Here is a 24,022-nt window from a genome sequence, read left to right on the forward strand (position 1 = left end):
TTTCCCATAATTGAACAATTAACACATTTAATCGATTTTGAGTGATTTTGTGACCTCCTTTGTCTCCGGTAGATATCTTCTGCTTCGCTTTTCCTTCCCTAGCTCTAAATTCAGTACTTTCATAGTCTTTGACTAGACGGGGATTGTGAAAAGTTTTTGGGGATAATAATTTCCGGTTAAATGTTAAACCTTTCTTTGTGTTTTTTGCTGTGGACCAGCGTTGGGAATTTTCATTTCATAAAATTGTTTTATCTTTTGTTCTTGCACAACACAAAGGTTCTTTTTCATCCTTTGTCTTGAAATTTATTGGTCCAGTGAAGTTTAAATCACCGGAAGTGAACTTTGAAGAGCCTGGAATCTGAAGAATGTGGCTAGAAAAACCAGCTCTTACCAGCTATGAAGGGAATGAACGTGACGTAAAGGTAAAAATAATGACTCAAGAAAATTGGCTCGTTTATTGCAATGAAATCGAATCTTGTTGTTTGCTCAACATTGTCATTTGCGAGTTCGCGGCAAAAAAGGTAAACACAACGAAAATAGTACATATTGTCAAGTCACGAAATAATTGACCAATCAGTTTGCATAATTTGAATCACGTGAGTTGTAAGTGATACGATCGTTGCGATGAACACAGAAAATGGCGTCTGTAATTTGCGTTTCTTGCACCTTGTTTGAAGGAGATATATTCTTCAGTTAATTCATTACATGAGTTGTCGACAATGGGAAAAGAAAGGTAAGCTTATCAAATGCGTTTATAAAAGCTGTTTTAGGTCAAATACTTGTGCTCGTATTCTGCATTTTACACTGATTTTGAGGTGAATGCGTTTCAAAATGTCCCTTAGAACGTTACCAAGTGGGAGAGCTAATTGTGGGTTGTTGAATCTTCATTGTGGGTAACCCATGTCCTGGTAAGGCTGTAGTAAATGTCTGAAGGATAAAATTTTACAATAGACGTGGGCTTTAGTGATTGTTTGATGTGTTTTCAAGGATTCTTTTCTGATTTCCTTCACGCAAAACTTCCATAGTTTCCGGCGCCGGCCGAAACGTAAGCTTACAAGGTTTCATCTTTCAAAAGTTATCGAAACGCAAAACCTGCATCGGAAACCGGAATGTCTAATTGTGTCTTTCACAGAGTCATTTGTATTTTTTAGTTCTTCGCTACGTAGTTAGGATGCCTAATGTTATTACATTCTAAGATCAAGAATGTGTTTATTTTTGCGCGATTCAATCAATGCAGATTGCGGAGGCGAAGGTCAATTTTTTGTATTGGTAATTGTGAATGATTGCTCGAGGTCGATTCATCATTCATCGCCGCAGCCGATTTATTATTATTTTTTTTTTGCCGCTTAGATAGTTTCTAGAGCGATGATATTGGCCTATTTTGTTTCTTTAATTTTGCCATATTGGCTGCATTGTGCAAAGATAATTTTGCTATCTCATTTAGATGCTTCAAAGAAACGGTTGTTACTAGATAACAATGGAAGTCATTCGCCGGGCTTAAAGGACGAAGGAATGTTTTGCAGGAAATCACTTTAGCTTAAAAAGTTTGTTGGCGGATGCCACAGAGATATAAGCTCACGATTTTTTAAGTACATATGTCGTCTTTGCGGCTTTTGTATTGAGAAGGTAGTTTGCTTTGGCATCTAAAGGCGTAAAATACCACTTATTTTAGTATCACTCAATACTTGTTATTCACGTGCCAGGATTTCTGTTATCACTATTCTGCTGTGAAGGACGAATGGGGGTTTATATAATTCAGAATATTTCAGGAGTGCATGTGAATATCATATGTGCTCTTAAAATAGTTATATGCTCAATACAGGTATATACAGGTTTTGGTAGATGGGTAGAGACCTTTCTAATTTTCCGAGTTGCCATTTAATTTGTGAATTTTATTAATGCTTGATAAGGATAAACCTGAAAAAACGTTTTGATTATACAAGTGCATGCCAGTTTAAAGCAGTATGACTTCTGGTAACAATGGACGAGAATTCTTGCAATGTGATAGTCTAATTCCTCGGTCAAAAGGGTACATGTATGTACGTCAACTGATTCACGTAGTACATGTTTATCACTGCATTTGGTGTGGATATAACAGCAGGTTGTTTGATCCCAAGACAGTTGACCTCTAAAATCTATGTTACATCAGTTTATCTATGTGTATGTATGGATGTGATGGTACATTACATAAATTATGTGTCTTCTAGTATAATTTGGCCATTTTGGATCATTAGTACGAGAACAGAAAAGCAGCCTGGTATACAGATGAAGGACTTCAAATATAGGGCATATTGTGATAGTTCATTATCGGTACATCTTAAAACAATCTTGCTACTGGCAACCGACTGTTGTGGCTGGCAACTGCGTTGAAGATGATCAGCTACTGAGAGTGTGACAGCAATATTAATTAATGACAACAGTGCTGTTGGACTTTCTTTAGTTTATCCTAGGCTACTTTTTTTCTGGAAGAAAAAATTTTTTGTTGATCTTTCAAAACCTTTAATGATGGCTTAATCAGTTCCCAGAGCCTCTTTGCAAATGGTCTGCAACAGAAAGGACTGGAGGCTCTGGAAACACGACTTCCATGGACTTGTAATTTTCAAGTTGTACACGCATACAAACTCAATCTTTTACCTTGTAAATTAGATCCCGATCTAATGACAGCTCCCTGAATCAGTCAGGGCTTGGCATTGAAGTTAGAAGAAGCTGGCTTGTATAACATGATGTAATTTCACAGTGTGTTGGTCAGGAACTTACATGTATGAAATAACAACTTAAAGGGCATTTTTTCGTCATTTTTAAACTTTGAATTTGCGACTTGTTGGTTACTTATTAAATATAGCAACCCTGCTTATTTCCACAGCTCATATATTAAGAGCCAAGTGTTGGCCAAATTCACGAGGCCTATCAAACTAGTTTACCCAGGTTCACTATCTCCTTAATAAAAGTAATTTCCTTTCATTTTATTTAATTTATAATATTAAAGGGATGATTTAACTACATTGCCAGTCTGCTCTTACAAAAGTTTATTAATAGCTTTAATTGAAAAAATCTTTTCATACATGTATTGGACATTCTCATGTAGTGTCTATTGCACATAGTGTTTTTTCTTTCTTGAAAACTCTAACCTTGAGATCTGTACATCTTGGTTGTTTATTGGTATCAATTACATTCTATCCTTGGCTGTAATAGTCCATAATTTGGCAGCAACAGTATACTCAATAAATAGAAGGAGGTTCTGTCAAGGCAGATATTGATCTTGTCAGTTGACAATATTAGCATGGGAAACAAGTTGTTTTAAGGGGTTTTGACTTGTCAGTGTCCTTTTGCTCAAAGAGTGTTAACAAGAACCTGAATGTGATTTTCTTCCTGAAATTTGTGAAATTCTTTGGGAAATGTGAAGCGAAGGATGTCTCGTTACAGGTGTGTACAAAACTGGTTTCCTTGTAGCATGTATGCATAATCATGTACATATAGCATCTTGTTGGTGTACAAAAAAGAAAGTGGGAGACAATATAAAACTGGGGTGCCATATTTACATCATCTTGCTTTTGAAAGATAAATTTGGTGGTATCTTTGATCATCTCTCAGCAGTCAAACTCTATTGTGTGCTTGAATTGACAAAGTGCTTGTTACTACATCTATTTAAAAATTTGGTAACGAAATAACTTGCAAATCTCTCCAGATTTATGTTAAGAAAAAATGTATTGAGTGGTTTAAAATTGTTGCCTGATCAATACACTACATGTACATATAAAAATATTGATGAGTTCATTCATTTGAATTTACTTGCATCAAACTTTAGTGTGTGCTTGAATTGACAAAGTGCTTGCTACTACAGCCTGAACATCAATTTCATTTAATTAGGAAATGGTGCAAATTTCACCAGATTTGTGTTTAGAAAAAATGTGTTGACTTCTTTAAAATTAATCTGTTGCCCTATTAAATCAGTGCACTGTATTAACACACTGTGAAAATATACATGTAGATGAGTTCATTCATCCAATTTTACGTTCATCAAACCTTGGTGTGATTTTGAATCAACAATGGTGCAAATTTTTTCAGATGTTATTTTGTCAAGAAAAAATGTGCAGAATGGTTTAAAATTAATTTGTTGTCAGGTGATCAGTACACTGTATAAAAATATTGATGAGTTCATTCATTTGAATTTACTTGCATCAAACGTTAATGTGTGCTTGAATTAACAAAGTTCTTCCGGTTGCAGTACTATACGGTCCGTGCACACTTCGGCCAATCTAATTTTTGATTTTTCCAACCAAAACGGAAAAAGAAAAAATTACTTATCCTTATCATATTTACATATCTTAAAGTACAGAATAACATAGAAAAAACAGAAAATGGTCAGGAAAATCGATCATTTTTCTAATTTTGACGTTAAATTTAAAAATACAAAAAATACTGTTGACGGCTAAAAACTATTTTGCTACTATTTTATTTTCTTGTTTTTGTTGGAAAAGTGAGAAAAATAAAGTAATCTCCGAGTCCTAGATCATTTTTCTATTTTTTCGTTTTTTTCACAAAAAACAGAAAAATGAAAAAAGGGTATTTATTCACATCATTTTTTCATTTTTTCTATTTTGTTTAAAAAATGAAAAAATAGAAAAATGGCATAGATATCGTCCAATTTTCCATTATTCTATTTCCACATGAAAAATAGAAAAATGCCACAAGGATTTTGACCGAATTTTTTTTTTTCATTTTAATCGATCGTAAGTTTGAAATTGAAATATGATGGATGTTACTAAAACCAGGAACGGGAGCCAGGAGCCGGGAACGGGGAACGGGGAACGGGAGTCTGAGAACGAGTGTTCAGCGGTAATCCCTTTAAGAATTCAAAATAGGCTATTTAAGGCAATTAAAGAGCGCCTTTAAGGTTTATGTTAGATTTTTTGGCAGATATTCAGGGTTAAGTTTCATAACAGGAATTAACAGTGATTGTCAGTAAAAATCAAAGAAATCGTGGCCAGGGTCAAGAATTTCGCTCATACTTTGTCAGTTTGAAGGTCTAGGTAAGTAACGGAAGGATATACAGTTAAGCCTGGTTTACACTAGCGATATAACGACATAACGACATAAGCAAAACGACACAAAAAAGGTCATTATGTCGTTATTTTTGTAGTGTGAACATGTAGACATAATGACATAATAGCAACATAATGACATGGACATAACCACATATGGAAAAAAAATGATCTTTTCCTTGCACGTTCCTTCTGTCGTTATGGCTATGTCGTTATGATGTTATATTTCGGCTGAAATAAGCGTGATAATCAGTGACATAACGACATAACAAAGAACCAATCAGAGCGCCACAAGATTTGTCGAACCCAGTTTGCATTAGCACAATTTTTAATATGGCGGCTACTGTGGAGTTGACAGACATGACGTAGAGAATTTATTGGCCTTGGTGCGGCTCGTGTAGATGAAGAAAAACTTGCTGAAGCGGTTCGAACTTATCCAATATTGTATGATTATGATAAAAGCATAAAGGAATTTAAAGACCAAACGAAAAAAGAAAACGCGTGGAAGAAGGTTGCAGTCCTGAAATACTGGACGCACCCACTCTTTTCTTCTAGCAATTTTTTTCACTCGGCGTCGTCGAAGAAAAAGAAACAAATCATCGCAAAGAAAACAAGCATTTCTTTCGCCATATTTAAAGTATTCTGTTCACCTAACCTTATGTCTTTATGTCAGTGTTCACATTACCGACCTAAGCGATTATGTTGTTTAATATGTCATTATGTTGCTAGTGTGAACCAGGCTTTAGTTTTGAAAATCTAAGATAATCCAAACCCAGCGAGGAAAAAAGCTGACCGGTAGTGGCTCAAATGCTCTGATATTAAAAAAAAAAAAAAAAGTTCACTCATTGATGTTTAGGTTTGCGGTTTTAAATCGTTAGGATCTAGCAGCACTTTTGCACGAACGTCTATCAAAGTTCAATAAGATTACAATTCAGCGGCTTTGAAATCTACGACTTTCGCGTATAAGAGAACGATGCAATATTTGCATTTCGCAGGAACAGTTACTTCCGATTTGCTATCGAAGGCTGATAAAGTTTCTCATCCTTAATAAAATTTTAAAAATTTAATTTTTCCAGGCTTTATTAACCGGGGAATCTGGCACATCGTTAAGTAAGATATTTTAGAATATGACTTATTTTAAATCAACGGATGTAAATATCAGTTTGGAAGCCAAGTCGCTCGTCTGTGTCGTGTGTAGGCTCGATTTCAGCCGTCTGCCGGGTCCTGTCTTTAGATTTCAAAGTCGCGGAAAATAATTTTATTGAACTTTGATCGGCGTTCGCGCAAAAGAGCTGCTTGATCCTTAAGATTTAAAACCGCAAACCTGAAAGTCAATGACTGAAATGTTCTTTGTTAAAATAGCGGAACATTTGAGCCACTACCGGTCAGCTTTTTACCTCTCTGAGTTTGGGCTATTTAGACTTTTGCGTAATTGAGAAAAGTGTGTCTACTTAATCCGAGCTCAGTTCGCTCACAAACGAGCAAAGATGAAAGTAATTGCTATGTTTTGACAAACGAAGAATCAATGTATTCATTTATACCTAGGAAAGATTCGCAGCTATGTAAACGTCTGTGTAGCGAGAAGCTGAAAAGTGAAAATCTCGAGTTCTCGCGAGGTAAAATCCGAGCTTCCGTAGGGTGACCGTTTTTCGTGGTTTTCTGCCGTTATATAGAATATTAAAAAAAAAAAAAAGTAACTGTATATCTTTCAGTTACTTACCTAGGCCTTCAAACTGACAAAGTATGAGCGAAATCGATTTTTGACCGTAGCCACGATTTCTTTGATTTTTACTGACAATCACTGTTAATTTCGTTATGAAACTTAACCCTGAATATCTGCCAAAAAATCTAACTTAAACCTTAAAGGCGCTATTTAAGTTGCATTAAAGAGCAAATTCTTATAGGGATTACCGCTGTACACTCGTTCCCGGACACCTGTTCCCCGTTCTCCGTTCCCGGTTCCTGGTTCCCCGTTCCCCGTTCCCGGTTCCCGGTTCCCGTTCCTGGTTTCCGTTCCTGGTTTAAGTAATATCCACCATACTGTCGATCGATTAAAATGAAAAAAAAAAAAAAAAAAAAAGTTCTTGTGACATTTTCCTATTTTTCATGTGGAAATAGAATAGTGGAAAATTAATTAGACGATATCTATGCCATTTTTCTATTTTTTCATTTTTTGAACAAAATGAAAAAAATGAAAAAATGGTGTGAATAAATATCGTTTTTTCATTTTTCTGTTTTTCTATTTTTGGGGGAAAAACGGAAAAAATAGAAAAATTATCTAGGACTCGGAGATTACTTTATTTTTCTCACTTTTCAACAATAACAAAAAAAATAATAAAGAAGCAAAATAGTTTTTAGCCGTTAACAGTATTTTTTGTATTTTTGAATTTAACGTCAAAATTAGAAAATGGAAAAATGATCGATTTTCCTGACCATTTTCTGTTTTTTCTATGTTATTCTGTACTTTAAAATATGTAAATATGATAAGGATAAGTAATTTTTTCTTTTTCCGTTTTGGTTGGAAAAATCAAAAATTAGATTGGCCGAAGTGTGCACGGACCCTATACAACTATTTAATTTAATCTGGAAATGGTGTCTCCAGATTTATGTTAAGAAAAAAAAATTGTTTCAAGAGTGGTTTAAAATTAATTTGTTGCCCTTATCAGTGCACTGTACAATGTATACACATTGTAAAAAAAAATTATAATTACATAGATGAGTTTGACTCATCCAAGTTTAGTGGCATCAAACTTTAGTGTGTGCTTGATTTGACAAATTGCTTGCTACTACAGTGTAGATCAATTTAACCTAATAACTAAAAGGAAATGGTGGAAATTTCTTCAGATATTTTGTTAAGAAAAATGTACAGAATGGTTTAAAATTAATTTGTTATCAATGTGCTGTACAAATATAGCTGAGTTCATTCATCTAAATTTTCTCACGTGATGTACAGTGTATTGCCACATGTCACCTGCCTGTACAGTGTATTTACCGCAAAGATCTGTAGAAATCAAGCCTTTCAACTTTCCAAGTTTGAAGTTTTTCACTACTGGACTGCCTCATTACTTGAGGTGTAACTCGTGTTTTACCATTCGCTTACAAGGAGTTCTAAAATATTTTTATATTTGTTTTCTCCTTTTTTAATTTATCCCACTGTTTTACTAAATGTTTAAGGAATACATGTACTTGTAATCTTTGCCCTTATACATGTACCAGCCCTAATGTACAAAACACCTGGAGTGGCTGTGTGACCTATGTACAATAAAGTAGAGAATGTGTACTTTGAGTTTACACCAAAAGTTATGAATTCATGATATGCATCTCGGTGTACAGTTTGTATATGAGATTCGTTCTTTTCTGTGTAAAATGATTCCATTATCAAAAGACAGATCATAACCACAACACATTTTCTGTAGAATTATTGTTTGCAAAATCTGCAGATTAGAAGTTTTCCAGTTACCCATCTGGCTATTAATTAAAATTAAAACAGCTCAACAAGAACCCTGGCCAATTCTTACTAATTTAAGTGAACAATTTCCTGATAGAATGATTACACTGTTGTTGGACCTGATAGGTGAATGCCAGATTAGTGTCACCCACGTGCCTGATACTATATGATCGATTTTTATGATTTTCTAGACTGTTTATTATCAGGATACGATACTTACATGGTGCCCATTTATTAGTTACAGTTGTACATTATTCAATTGTACAGTTGATTAAGTGTACACAATTGATCCCCTTTAAAAAAGAAAAAAAAAAGAAAATTGCATGACTTGTACACAGCTGCATAATTGATTATTGTAAACTTGTTCATTTGCATATTATAACCTTACATTTGTGATCATGGTGTTGTGTTTTTGTTCTCTACAGGCAAAATTTTCTTTACGACTTTGTGTCAAGCATGTTCATTTGTGATGGATAGTAAACCAGCAATAATATCACAATGAAGGACAATTTAAAGTTGGAATGTAATGGAGGTTCAGAAGAAGAACGAAGCAGTTTGGAAGTGTTGGTCTCTCTGCCAGATAGAAAAGTCAATGTAAGAAAATCACTAACTCTATCTTGTGCATATATGATGTTTAAATATTGTGTAGATTGAAAACAGCTAACAGTAGAATCATGACACATGTGCTACAACTGAAACTTTGTTTAAACCTGAATTCTCACTAAACCAAGCAAAGAGTCACTAGTTCTTTCCTTACTAACTTCTTTGATTTGGTACAAAGAACTTTGAACAGTCCATTTTGGCATTCAGTCAATGTTGTCTTTTCCACCTCAAAAAGCACTTAAAATAAGTGAATGTTACATGTATACAATGTACCTAGGCCTCTGGGCAAGCCTGACAGTTTCTTCATAATTAACATCATAATGCTTTGGCAAAATAATGTTCTCGTGACAGAATGCAATATTTAAGTTGACACATCATTTAATAATATTTAATTTCTTTTCGATGACTACATGTATTCATGAAGTGTTCAATTCGTTATTATTGTTTTTTTTTTTAAATTTTTGCAGTCGTTTTAGGTTATCATTGTACAACCTTTAATACTGCATCTACATTCTGCATGCTTGTTTTAAAATGAAAATTAAACTTGCAATGTTCTTGCAGCTGTTTCTTGTTTTGATTTTCTGAAAATGGTAAAATTTGTAATTAAGCATTGGACCCCTGTTGTGTGATCTATAATTATTAACTTTTTTAGGCTACCATATTTGTTAAGTATCATTCTGTGACCATTCACACAAAGAGATCTGTGTGTATTATGTGAGAGAAGTAAATTATTATGGGAAATCTTTACATGTATTTTTGTTGATTTCATTTGAATTGCGCTAATTTGTAACTTTTGAATAGAGATCAATAATTGGATGATTTTGATTTTTGCTCTAGCTTTTCCTTACCCTGCGAGCAGAGGTAGCTTTTTCTTGCTTTCATTAAATTTTAATTATAATATTATACCAAGTTTACTTTTATTTTGTTTATGAGTTGCATAAAATTAAGCCCACTAAGTGCTACAGTGATTGTTTTGTCTCATTTCTTCTCATATTTAAATTCAAGACAGGAGGTGTTTAAATAATTATAATAAGCGGATTATAATATATTCAGTGAATTTTAGTAGGTTACATGCAATGTACTTTATAAGTCTTTTGTCGTTTAACCCCAGTAAAATCATGCATTCATGTAGTTTGTTGCAGGGGCATGATCTGGGAAGAAGGGGTATCGGGAAGGGGGACACTGTCTTCCACACACATAAAAAAAAGGATGGACGTGAAAAAAAAAAAAATTAAAACTACATGTAACAAATTTATACAAAAACAACTTTATGCACCAACACAAATTGCTGGTACATTAATTTGAAAAAAAAATTGGGACCTGCAGGTAGTTTTTGAGAGCTATTTAAATAGGCTAAAAGAAGATATGTGTACCAGAATCTCATTATTTTGTTTGCGTGGTTCATAAATGTATTAATTTTTATCTCTGAGCGTTACCAAATGCATTTGATTTATAAGTAATTCTTGTCATTTTTTGCAAGTAATACCAAAGAAGATGTATGTGCGGCCATGACTCTAACGAAGGCCACTAGTCTAATTACATGTAGTTTTAGCGGATCCTATTTACATGTAAAGCAGCACCAATCTGCACATTTACCCCCTGGAACCATAACAATCACACGCCCTTTTCTGTATGGGAATACCCCCTGCTCCCAAACATGTAAACCTACTCGTACTTGAAGTACACTGTATGTGTAGTTGTCATCATGTCGTCATCTTTCAGCAGTTGTTCATCAGTGTTGTATTGTGCCTGTTTTTTTATCTCTAAGGTTGCATTGTTAAGCCCTCTTTTACCCATTTCAACCATGCATGCATGCATGTACAATGTACAGTGTGCATGTACCTGTTAACCTAATGAAGGAACATCTATCACACGTGTATGTGCATGTAACCCCTAATGAGTTTGCAGCCCATTGGGGGAGGGGCAGGATACTGTACTTACATGTACAGTATTTCTCTACAGCTGTAGTTGTTTTTGTCTACATGTAGGTAATAAACAACTTTGACTCAAATGCAACTTAACTTGCCATTTGTTAAAATTTCAGAAACTTTATCATTTTGATGTTCATGACAAGGTGTGGAATGCCAAACTTCAAGTGATTAATAATGAGTTGAACAAGGTGAGAATCTGCTGCTCAATACAATGTAGTTCACTTAAACGCACGCCTGTAGGTACAGTCAGTTGAGCTACTGTGTGCATGCAGATGTTTAACTGTTCAGATGCCAATCATTGATATTAATTTACAGGGACTGTCACTTTCTTTGGATACAACTCTAATCTTGTCTTGAAAATTTTGTCTGACAACTGAGCCTATAAGCTACATTGTAGAAGTGTAAAATAATTGGTATTAAAAGAGATTCAAAAGCTGGCCCTAGTTGTTCAAAGAGCAGACATTTTATTTGTAAATCCAGAGGATGAGTCACTATCCACTAGATAAAATGTATTAATTGGAGTACCCTTGTATTAGCTGGATAAGGATAATAATAATAATAATAATCATAATAATAATAATAATAATAATAATAATAATAATAATAATAATAATAATAATAATAATAATAATAATAATAATAATAATAACAGTTTTTATATAAACTATGACTTTTAGATATTTTTATATATTTTATATTTTTAGACTGACTTTTATATATTTTTATATTTTTTATATTTTTTCTATATGTATGTATATTTTATTGATTTATTCACGTGCTATTTTAAGTTTCGCTTGGCTCACAGGTTACGCTATGCGCCCTGTGGTGCTTCTTATACTGTGCATACAGATAGTTTTACTGCGCATAATAATAATGATAATAATAATAATAATGATAATAATAATAATAATAATAATGATAAATAAATATATAAATAAAAAAGAATAATTATAATAACAAAAATCATTATACACATACAGTGTACACACAGTAAGTTTTCATGTGTGGACCTAATACTTCAAGTATCTTTTAGTACATTGGTTAGTGTTTTTTTAGTTCAAACATGTCAATATGCTGCCTTAAATTATGAAAATTTTAAATCATTAATCTCTATTAAATAAAGGCCTGGTAAGTTATTGGGAATTTCAAGAATTACAGGCCTTAGGCCCTGCCGTTTCAAGCACTAGTTCTTTTGTCAGAGCATCTTCAGGAGTAAAGGCTAATAAATAAGAATGGAAAGCTTTCTTTAGCTTGTATGACAAGCTACATATAACTGTACTTTCCTGGTAGAGTCAGTTTTGAAAATTTTAATGGCAGCCCTGTTTACTGAAACCATGATTTTAATTGTCAGGGTGTTAAAGATGTCCTGAATTTTGGATTCTATGACCCACCCTGCAATGGGAAGTCGGGCAAGTTTCTTGAAGAAGAAAGGCCTTTCATTGATTACCCTCTGAAGGGTACCCCTCCAGTTCTTGAGGTAGGTGGCAAATAGATTTTAGTGCATTTATATTGTTCCATTACAGTCATTATCTTACATGCAACATATGCACAATGGAGCTATAGTTGTATGTGGAGGCTGTACATGTACATGTATGTACATGTACGTATATGTAAGTAGTCTGCATACAGGTGCTGCGATTTTAAAATTACAGCTGTATGACTTTGTTGAATTGGGTATCTTAGTTTGCTGTTGCATCTTTCTGTCATTTCAAAGCTTGTGTGTGCTTGTGTGTTGTTTGCACGTATTCATGGATGAAGGATTCAACTGTAATTTTCCATAATGTGAAAATTTCCATGTTACAGGATTTATAAATGTTGTTTTGTGTTTCTTTTTTCCCTTCAGTTCAAGGCTAAGGGAAGAGTGTACCGTTCCATGGTGTATGAACCAAAAGCTCTACAAAAAATGAATTCAAAGGTTAGAGACAAGCATGCAACAACAGTAATTTTTTTGCTATCATTTGAACTTATATTAGCTTTTTCTAGCCCTGTATTGTCATTCGTTCATTTTTATATATCTTATTGTAAATCAAACGTAATTCAGCCTGTGGCTGCAAGGTTTTTGATTAATAAACTATCTATCTATCTAGTAAAGTACATTGTGTAATCTCTTAATGCTTTTTCCAAACACAAGGTAAATCAGAGAAGGTTTCTGGAATTGGTCTCTTCAAATGCATTTGGTCAGGTTGCTAAGTTCACAGAAAAAGGAATGGATCCCAACTTCCAGGATGACAGAAGTGGAGGCAAGTTAAATTGTCACTGAGTGCTGTGAGGAACACTACTTGTACAACTGTATTATAATTATGTATTGCCTTCTGTTTTTGGTAGCTGTTACAAGTGTCCTCTTGCATCTCCACATTTTTGCCTCTTTGCTCTCTCAGTTCATGCAACCATTGGCTAAAACATTCTGAATGTTTCAAAAATAGTCATAAGGAAAAACAACTGGAGAAACATGCTAAATTTGAGTCAGGTTTTTCTACTGGAAATTGAATGGAAAAGGATAGAGCTTCCTTACCCTCTATAAATAAAGCCTCTACTTACTTACACTGTACTTACTATCGTCCATATAAATGGCAGGTTCTTCTGAGTGTCAACTTTGAAAGAAATTGTGAAGTTTACAGATTTACCTAAAGAAAGTCTGATCAAATATTCTTGAATTTTCAGAGTAAAACTTTATGGTAGACAATGCAGCCTTCCGTTGCTTTGTTTTCTTGGAATTGAAAGTAACTGGCAATCTGTTGTGAGAAAAGTTGCACTTGTAAACAAAACACTATGTATGTGTGGACATAGTAAAAGTGCCTTTGATACACATACAATGTACAAGTACATGTACATTAATAACAGAAATTATTTCTGTTGAATTTTTAGAAACCCCCCTGTCCGTAGCTGTAACGAAAGAAAATGCCTGTGACATGATAATCATACTGGTGAATGGAGGAGCTCTCCTGGACTATAGAACAAGGGACGGGCTGACACCTGTGCACAAAGCTGCTGCGTCTGGCCAGGCAGCCTCTGTTAAGGTATTACATGTAGCAGATACTGCTTGTCATTTAGTGTATGATTGACATGAAATAAAATTAATGTGATGGTATACTTTTTTTAAGCCCGGTGAGTGAACGAGAATGATGTATTATTCAAAGTGACACAGGCCTGCATACTTGGAAAAAAGGAAATCCGAGTGCTCCTGTCAGGAGCCGAACCTAAGACCTTCCGATTATTAAAGCATTCGAACTAGTAATCGGAAGATCTTAGGTTCGACTCCTGATACACGTAGGACCACTCGGATTTCCTTCTTTTCCGAGTATGCCTGTGTCACTTTGAATATAAATACATGATTCATGATTGACATGTGACACAGGTTAACATGATCACTGTGATTGTTGTTATGTTCTCTCCAGACTCTGTTAGACTTTGGAGCCTCACCAAATTACAAAGATACCAAGGTGAGGATAGTAGCTTTACGGGCTTTATGAATTGATTATGCAATGTACAGTACATGTAACTGAAAAGTGGAACATCCCCTTATGACCACTCTACATGTATTTATACCACTGCTTCATGATAATGAGCTTCGTGCATTTGCCTTGACCAAAACCCTTTACATGATAAGTTTTGTTTCTTATCTGTAGTACACTGTTTCTGCCAAACCTTGCTAACCCCACCAATGTGTTATTACTATACATGTACGACCAAATTTTTTGGACAGCCAGTGATTGTCAGCTGGGTTTTACCATAAATCAGGGTGTTAGCTACAGGCTGTAGAAGGGAATCCAGCCATCCAGGGATGCCCTACTTTTCGACAAAAGTCACTAAAAGTCACCTTTTTAAAGACGTACATGTCCAAGATGCATGTCTCTTGTGAAAGTAATGTGAAAGAATTAGGTGAATTTTCACTGACTTTTTTCGAAAAGTGGGTGTTCATACATGTAGGATGTCTGCCCACTGCAACCCTCTACACCTCGCCCCCCCCCCCCCCCCCCCTCCAAAAAAAAAAAATCATAAGGTAATCCTCTTTACTGGGTATAGTGTATGTTACCAGGGTTGAAGGATTTGTACTTCCCTCGTTACTGATATTTATTATTGTTACACACACAATAAACCTTTCTCCCATGTCTCAAGAAAAAGATGTCTGGTCACCCTTCTGAGTATTACTTGTACATAAAAGCCTTGGTGGTAATATTATTGGGAATCTTTTGGATTTTGCAAGACTGTGTACATGTAGCTCAGTACAGTGTAATTATCGATGAAGCTCGAGCAGCTGCCTTTAAGATAATGGCGAGCAGTTTTGGCAAAGTTCAATAGATACATGTACTTTGTAGAAGCAAATTAATGTTGTTAAACGTATCTGTTCTACCCTGCAGGGACTCACCCCACTTTTCTACACTGTACTTCATGGTGGAGATCCATACTGTTGTGAGATTCTTCTCAATGATCATTCTGAAATACACATCTCTGATCATCAAGGAATGCAGGAAATACATTTGGTAATCACATGTCTCCAGACTTTCCTCTCCATTTACAAATGGCAACCTGTATGCTCCTAAGTTGATGAGGTCCAATTTAACCCAAGTGTACATTTACATGTACAGTAGGCTAATCATTTCCAGCTGCTTTTGGGAGAAAACACCACATGAGAGTAGAGTAGCCTAAGGAGAAAATTAATGGTTCAGGTAGTCCAAGTATCATGTGTGGATGTAGTCAAAACAGTAATATGTGCTTATAAGTACATGTATAGTGACCAGAATCGAATTTCTCCAGTGCAGGTAAAGAAAGCAAAATTATCACCTATACTGTAAAATAACTGTCTTGTCTTGATTTTTAAGCAAAGTCTCCCAACTGGAATACATGGAGAATGGTGAAGACTATTTATGTTGATGTTGGGGCATATATTGTGTAAAGGAATATTAAGCAAATTATAACCCACTGATTAATTTCGGTGTGGTACATAATCGGACGGCAGTTATCAGGCGATAACAGTTGTCTGTTTTTCTTTTCTTTTTCTTTTTTTATTTTTTTTTTGAGAAGGTCGCAGTTTTAGGTCTTAGTTGTTGTAATCCAATCACAGTTTAATAAAATCAAGTAAGCTAGTTAGTTTGCATTTGTCTGGCTGCAATCATGCCGTGGCCATTACTTGTTGTTTTATCTTTTATCCTTTGTATGGGAATTTAGTTTCCCCCAATTATTCTCCGGTCATGCGCTTTTTATATCTTTTGCAATTTCATTTTTGTTGTACATATACTAGCATGACAAAGCATTATTTAACTTAAACTAAAACTTAAACTTAAACTTTTCCACAGTGAAGCGCCAGTGTTTCAGAAATTAATTGGATGGCTATGAAATAAATAATCCCCTTTTCGGCTTGCTGGTATACCGGAGGATAATGCCCTCGGCTTAAAGATTGTCCTAAAAATTCACAGTTGCCCACAAAGCTTCGCTTCAACTGTTCATTTTTCAGACAATCTTCCAGCCTCTGGCATTATCCTCCGATAGATCAGCCGCCCAAAGGGGTTTATTTACTGATTGCAGTATTTTGGACCTGCAGTACATTTTTCATTTATTTTCTGTTAATTTTGTCTCCCTTCAGGCTTGTAAAAATGGGCTTGTTCAGCACTTGGAGCATCTGTTGTTTTATGGAGCGGCAATAGATGCGCGCACAGCCTCAGGAAACACAGCATTGCACGTGGCTGCTCTAAACAACCAGGTACTTTAGTGCAGCATAGAGATACTCACCTCTGAATTTACATGCACATGTACAGTGGATTCCCCCGCCCCCCCCCCCCCCCCCCTCTCCGGGGCGGGAAATATGTTTAGAAATGCACCAAATAACGAAAATGATAAATTTGACGAAATCTCGCCATCATTTTGGATAATAGTATAACTAAGGACACCTCGTTAGTACAGACAATTTTGTCGGTCCCGGCGTAAAGGCCAACAAATGAATGAATAATTTATTAAAATGATAAAAGGTACAGTTGTGGTACTGTAGTATTTTGTTATGATCTCTTGATGAAAACAACCAGAGTATAACAGTTCAATTGAAAAAGAATAAAAACAAAAAGAAATGACACTATAAACCAGTGAAATAAATACATATGCAAACTGAAAATAACATTTGTTATAAATCCCAATTGGTGGAAGGCAAATAAGTTGGCTATTTACAAAGCCTGGCCTTGGAGCGGGGGCCTCCAGATTACGCGTCCGGCGCCCCTAACCACTAGGCCAGTTCTTTCTTGTGTTTGTTTTCATATTTTACCATTTTCAATACTGAAAAGTTTGTTTGACAAATATGACAGTATCTCCTGAAATAGTATCAGTTTTCCACGAAGCTACACACGTGAAACATCACGTGTTCAAACTCTCTTTACACTAAAAATGTGCGCGACGATTGTTTTTAAGCAGGATGTCTCATGAAACCTTAAGTTGTATTGTTATTAATTTTTCCATAACAATGGCGGTCTTGCTGTTCACGGTCAATAGCTTTCATATTAATATTTTAGTAGTTTTACCACCCAGAAATTGATGTTTTTTCTCACAGCGCCATTCTAGTTTTCCATCTATAAATTGGCACTTCCGTTTACGTTTCCTACCACAGGAAAATTTGTTCTTCCAAGGAAATACTTTCGCTTTGGTATATTTAAATAACCTCTCCATTGTCGGGCAAACACCAAAAATTGTGATTGCTTAAAGTGCTTTTAATAGTTAAATCACATGCTTATTATTAGAAGATCTGATAATTTTTCCCTTTTATGGGAAAATTAACCATTAACTTTTTATTTTTGACGTTGTTTAGACAGGATTTAGTAGAAGTTTGCTTACACTTTCGCGTGCAAACAAACAGCTGTCATACTCCATTTGCAGACGATGTCTAATATTTAAATTAGAACCACGATATCCCTTACATCGAAAAGTCTATTTTGAAATTTGGTCCTACATGAGGAGCAGTTCAAGTTGTTACTGTAGTCTGTGAGGAGGAAATCAAACACGATTCCGTCTTGAAAGTTTGTGATCGAGACGCTTAAGAAAGCATTACTTTTAAAGTGGAAGGTATTGAGCCGCACTTTCCTGTAGCGGTGTTTATCGCGCTGTACAATGTTGTTCTCATGTTTAGCTTACGGAGTGTGACCATTCTTTTGAAAGCTGCGGCTGTTGCTATCTTTTAGCCTTGTTGATTGTGCTGTACAACTTGAAGCCCATAGATGTAATCCTGACGTACGATCATTTTGTGAAGGCCGTTAAGCAATATTCTGTAGTGCGCTATTTCGTTTTTCAGCTTTCATTTCTGCAAGGGCGATTTTGAATTTCTTTTGTTATATTTTGAGTGAATGTAATTATGCATGCGCAAAATATATGCAGTTCATACTGTTAGGAAATGCCTCGCTGATCACGTCATTGTAAAACTGACTGTGAAAAATATATTGTAAAGTTTGCACAGCGATCATATCACGCCACGTGCTTAATACCGGAGGAAAATAATTCGCAGTGTACCGACTGATAAAGGTAGTGGTGGTTTAAGCTCTGTAAGACGTATTAGCTGATGTACGAGCAATAGACAACGAATGGGTGTTCAAGAGTTTTATTGAATAATCCAACGGAGCCTTCATTAATATAAATTAAGTATTGTCTAATGCTTTGCAGAAGTTGTGTATAAACACTGGAAAGTGGTGGTGTTTTGCCAATGTTCATTGGAAGTTTGTTTGCAATCGTTTTGCTGTACTTTATATCGCGTTTATATTCTTGATTTCTCTCGTAGGATGGATGCGCAAGAGTACTCCTGTTCAGAGGAGCGAAGAAAAATATTTTAAACTACGCTAACCAGTCTGCATACGAAGTAAGTACTTTGTTCGTAGTCGTTAATTTGTTACAGTTTTATACCAATGTTAATTTGAATTTGCACTTGTAGAGACCAATGTCTCAGGTCTAGTTTTTTTTAAATTGCAAGGAATTTACATCTCTTTGTATTTTGAACGATATACTGTTAATATATTAGATCGCCCTTTGAAATTTTACCATCGATGAGATTTGTGTACCTTTTCGAATTAGCCCCCCTAAACTGGATCTTTGTTTGCCTTTTCCATGGAACGCAAGTTGTTACTCTTCATTTATTTATTTTTTCTTTTATTAGTGATTTGTGATACCGGATTAAAAATGGCTAACTAAGCTGTTCACTTTGCTTCGCGTGACATTAATATGGCGCTTTGCCACTGAATTTGTGCATATTTATTAGAATGAACCGGTTTCTATTTATGGCGAAGATATCGGTGTCGTATTATGGGCTTCTGGTGACGAATTATTTTGTCTCGACCTAAGAAACGTCTCATGACTCACCTGCTTTTTCTATGCAACGCATTGTTTTTACTATTTTATTTTCTTATTAGTCATTTGTAATACTGGTTTTAACACCGCTACTTGAGTTATTGGTTTTGGTTCGCGTGACGTAAATACAAGCTGTTGAATTTTTGCATAATTAGAATGAACCGTTACTCTTTTGGGAGTTATCATAGCTATTGGGGAACCTCTTCCTGTAAAACTTTTCTGGGCAAGGTATTTCTATTTTCTGGTATTGTGGTGACGAATTTGCACTGACCGAGAAAAGTTTTCACAAAAGCAATTGTATCCGTAAACGCAATTGTATCCGCACTCAACCACAACATGAAGCCATAGTTAGTAGACTAACTATGATGAGGCAAACGTGTTTCTCTATTTTCGCTTTAAACAAACAGCCTGGATCGCCAAATCAAAAGGCACTCGCAATCTCACATAGGTGCTATTTTGCCACCAGCAATTTGTGCCTTATACCGGCTGTAGTACACTGCGTGTGAAAAATAAGGATGTGGAACTTTCTATTTGCTTAAGGGTGTTATTAATGAACCCTCGAGAAAGCCACAAGTTGAGATAATTGGCCGTCGGTCAAGGAAGCTTAATGCAGCGTAGGAATTGATTGTACCCTTGTTAAATACTGATCCCCCGACACGGAATGACCAACGGTTTTATCACTCACTTCCATTTTGGAAAAAAAGATTACGTCACGTGTTTGGTCACGGTAGAGGTGACTTGCGTGACTTGCTCGAGTCTAAGATTTGGGGTAGGGAGCCAGAATGTGTAAAAATTAAGTGAAACTAGGGTTCGCGTAAAAATATACCTAACGGATTGTCGGCTTTTTGATTTTTTTTCCCACGCTGAAAGTCATTTGGTCGTGTGTAAAATTGTTTGATTCAACTAGCCCCCAGTCTTCTCTCTATTCTTAAGACGTCGTGCCGCTTGTGTAACGCGAGTCTCCTAACGAAAGAGGCAACAGTGTGTTATTAACAAACGAATTGGGAGCAACACTTTCAGCGTTTTGTTTTTTGTTTGCTGACGCACGTGGGAACTGAAATTCCATTTTCCTGTCAAAATATTGACATCAAGGAGCTAAGACAACTGTAACTGTGACATCTCTGAGTAACTCGCGCCCAAATTACGTTGAAAATCGTTTCACTTGTTTTTTTTTTTTGTTTTGTTTTGGTTAAACTTAGCTGGGAATGTTAGCAAGTAAGGTCCAGAAAAAATGCTGGCAATTTTTGTTGTCCAAACTTGTTCAAAACAAAAATTGGGAATAATTGTGTGATCTTATGCATATTCAAGAGCGAATTCTGCTACACCTTCAATATCATTTGAAAGTCGTTTGTTCTTTCCCAACCGCTTATTTACCCTCATTACTTATTAATCGTTTATTTCTACTTTCTCGTTATTAGCTGTAATGCATTATTGATTGTTATAGGGGTATGGAACATGGTTTGGATGACATGAGTCGTGATATTTTAAGAAAAACGTGTTTGTTGTGTGTGATTGTAATTTCCTTCCTTTTTGCGCTTTTTCAGGTTGCGGCCGTTGGTGGCAATAAAGGTCTAGCTGAATTAATTAACAGTTTCACAGACAAGGATATAGGTACACAAAAAGCAATTTTCAAGTGTAATTGGCTTCCTTTCTTGATGCTGTTGGTTTTGTTAGCTTACACGATAAAAAATATTGTGACATTCTTTACCTTGTAATTACATTTACACGGCGCATTTTGACCGGCAATGTCAGGATAACCCTTTAGACTCGCTCAGCGATGTTCGTGTATTTCTGATTTTCACTGTTGACACAAGTATAACGCATTCCAAGCGTACAAACGCTGAGTATTACCTAAGCGCGATCAGTCCTTGTTCGTGTACTTGCATTTCTAGGGATTTGTATGAACTCTTGTGCTTGCGTCGCAAGCGACGACGGCAACGCCAACGAAAACGTCACTTAAATTATAACTTCATTTTATCTGTGCTACTTCGGGATTATTTCAACTTTTTCATCTTGTACAAAAATGACGAACTACCCAGGAACCAAATTGGTAGGAATGGTGTTCAGGTTAAGAAAGAGAATGAAAAGTTCATCGTCGTCTGCTCACGTTCTCCCCAAATCTTGAATTTGGTCATTTCACGTTGCTGTTTTTCCGAGGACGGCAAAGAAATATACCAAACTTTAAAGCGCACGTGGAGGGTGATTGAAAACGTCACTTGAAAATGTAACTTCATATTATTTGTGCTACTTCGCGGTTATTTCAGCTCGTTCATCTTGTACAAAAATGACGAACTACCCAGAACCGAATTCGTAGGAATGGCGTTCAAGTGAAGAAAGAGAATGAAAAATTCATCGTCGTGTGCTCACGTTCTCCCCAAATCTTGAATTTGGTCATTTCACGTTGCTGTTTTGCCAAGGACGGCAAAGAAATATAACCAAACCGTGGCGGGTGATTGTTTTTCTCATTAAACCAAGAGAGGATGAATCTCTTAGGTTTAATCTCTTGATTAAACCTATTGTTTTATGATGTTCTCGTTACCGTTGCCTTGGTAGCTGCTAAAGTTATTAGCGTCGAATGCTGAGAGGTGGTGTAAACAAAAGAGGGAGGTGTTAAGCATTGGTTGTTGAAAAAAGTTTTGGTCAAATAAAAGATATTTCTCTCTAAACTACATTTGAATGCCGCAGAGTGTGATTTCTAATGTTTTGCGCTGCGGGTTCACGGTCGGTGTTCTATTTGCTTGTACAGGTGAAGAGATGGTTCGAAAAAGTCGCATCGACAGCCCGCGGCGAAAATCGCATGTGTAGCCCACTCTTGCAAGCTAGCTAGCGGTTTTTGTTGGTGGGCTCGCGGGAAAGCCGGGCCAGAACGAGTGGCGAAGCCGCGGGGGAAATGGGGCGAGAGCAACAAGAAACCAACTCCGCACTTTGTTTCACGGAAATTTTAACTTGTTTTAGTTTCTCGCAATAACTTGTGCCATTTTCTTCGCTGTAGCGTCACCTGTTCTAGGATGGTTTTAATTTAACCCTGGCGACACGACAATTTTTGAGAAAATCATCGCTTGTGCAGGGACAAATCGCTCGTGTGGCGTCGGCTTTAATTATTTCACATCAATCGCAAGCTTTCGGGAAGGTCCACTGTCCAATGAGAAGAGTAGCTTCCAGGAAACCAATCAAATTCACCCTTGGCCTCGAGTTGTTTCCTGGAAACTGTATTCGGATTGTGATTGGATAGTCATCTCCAGCACAAGAATATGCATGCACGCACGCTCAATTGATGACGCTTCGTGCTGTGATCGTGATAATCCCTCGAGAATCGTACACAATTTTTAAGTTTTCGTGTTTAATTTTTTTTTTTTCTGTCTTTAAATTGTAGTTAACACAGTTGTCAATTAATTTCTTTTCCAGTAAAACTCGCTGGCAAGCCAACTTACAGCACACGTCGTCGGAAATCCGTTTCCAAACCGAAGGCTTCCTCGTTATTTCCTCGTACGTCATCGGAATCTCAGCTGTCAGTAAACAGCGACACGACACCACCGTCGCCTGTCTCTTCAACTCAAAGTATTCCTTCAATTACGGCCTCGGAAACAGCCTCAATCGATGAAACCAGTGCAACAATGAATGGTGAGCTCGAGACGTATAAGTACCCGGGAAAAAAGATGAATAGAACTTTGTCCGTGAGCTCTACGGCTTCGGATTCTTCGAATTCTGAGGAATCCGACTCGGGTGATCTCAGTTCACCGAGGGAGGAGACACGGAATAATCGAACATGGCGACAGTTCTCGGTCCCAGATATGACGGAGAAGGCCGTTGTTCCGCCGGTGAAAGCGGTTTCTGGAGCGGCGACAATTCGTAAACGGCTCTATGCAAGTGTGCCCGGGAAACGTTTTGTGGCCATCAAGGATTATCGGCCTTTTATGGCCGGAGAGTTGGCGCTTGAGAAAGGAGATGAAGTGGAAGGTAATGTTGCGTTACTTATTTTTTTTCTACGGATTGAATTTCAAAGATAAAGTGTTGTACCTGGTACGATTCATGCATGCAGAGACTCGTTTGTTTGTTGAAATTAGCGGGTATGAAATCAGGACTTGTTTTGAATTTCTCGACTGGTAGCGATAGAGACTCAGATAAACACCTGGAATAGGCCGAGTGTAGTATGTTCCTGTGGAGAAATGTCATATTTAATTTTCTTTTGTGACATCTTTAGAAGTTGTCATATATAAATTGTTCAAAGACCAGACGAAACTTGATCTGTATCAAAACAAAGATGATGACTTCAGGTGATAATTGTTCTCAGTTGCAGATAATTTCACGCACTTAGTTGTTTGTATGTACAACAGATGATACTTCGCCGATTTTCAGGAGAAATGCTGATAAATATACAAAAACCGAACCATCGTTTCATCAGTTAGCAGTTAAATGGAATTGTAAACCGACGACTTAGCGCTGAGACGAGACTTTCTGTAAACTTTACAATGTAAATAAAATGTCACTGGCAAACAGATATTGCATGGAGTTATATCGCCAATCCGATTATTTGAAGCTTCGTTTTATCTCTCTCCGTTCCTGTGGGGTGTTATGTCTTGCAGTGTTGTACGTCGGCGAGAAAGGTTATTGGGAAGGTCGAGTGGGGAATTCAACTGGCTGGTTTCACCATTCATATGTACAAGAAAAGAAAAAAGGTATGTACGTGC

The 24,022-nt window shown here is 36.2% G+C and overlaps 1 protein-coding gene across 2 annotated transcripts in view; it reads left to right on the forward strand.

The window, feature by feature from the left end:
- Window positions 1-593: 593 nt before the first annotated feature.
- The window catches only part of LOC146474784 (uncharacterized), a 40,237-nt gene continuing 16,808 nt past the window's right edge, over window positions 594-24,022 (forward strand). Inside the window, exons 1-14 of one of the 2 annotated variants that reach the window (XM_085116523.1) lie at window positions 594-733; window positions 8,916-9,084; window positions 11,138-11,212; window positions 12,376-12,501; window positions 12,868-12,939; window positions 13,156-13,264; window positions 13,890-14,041; window positions 14,420-14,464; window positions 15,383-15,505; window positions 16,606-16,722; window positions 18,772-18,849; window positions 20,879-20,945; window positions 22,740-23,291; window positions 23,918-24,010. In XM_085116523.1, coding sequence (XP_084972649.1) covers window positions 8,989-9,084; window positions 11,138-11,212; window positions 12,376-12,501; window positions 12,868-12,939; window positions 13,156-13,264; window positions 13,890-14,041; window positions 14,420-14,464; window positions 15,383-15,505; window positions 16,606-16,722; window positions 18,772-18,849; window positions 20,879-20,945; window positions 22,740-23,291; window positions 23,918-24,010 — 1,705 coding nt within the window. In that variant the 5' untranslated portion in view covers window positions 594-733; window positions 8,916-8,988. Of the gene's footprint in view, window positions 734-8,915; window positions 9,085-11,137; window positions 11,213-12,375; window positions 12,502-12,867; window positions 12,940-13,155; window positions 13,265-13,889; window positions 14,042-14,419; window positions 14,465-15,382; window positions 15,506-16,605; window positions 16,723-18,771; window positions 18,850-20,878; window positions 20,946-22,739; window positions 23,292-23,917; window positions 24,011-24,022 lie in introns of those variants that run through there. The other variant, XM_085116522.1, reaches the window with a different exon arrangement.

Source organism: Pavona decussata, unplaced genomic scaffold (genome assembly GCF_977016875.1).
Source record: "Pavona decussata unplaced genomic scaffold, jaPavDecu1.1 SCAFFOLD_87, whole genome shotgun sequence".
Taxonomy (NCBI): domain Eukaryota; kingdom Metazoa; phylum Cnidaria; class Anthozoa; order Scleractinia; family Agariciidae; genus Pavona; species Pavona decussata.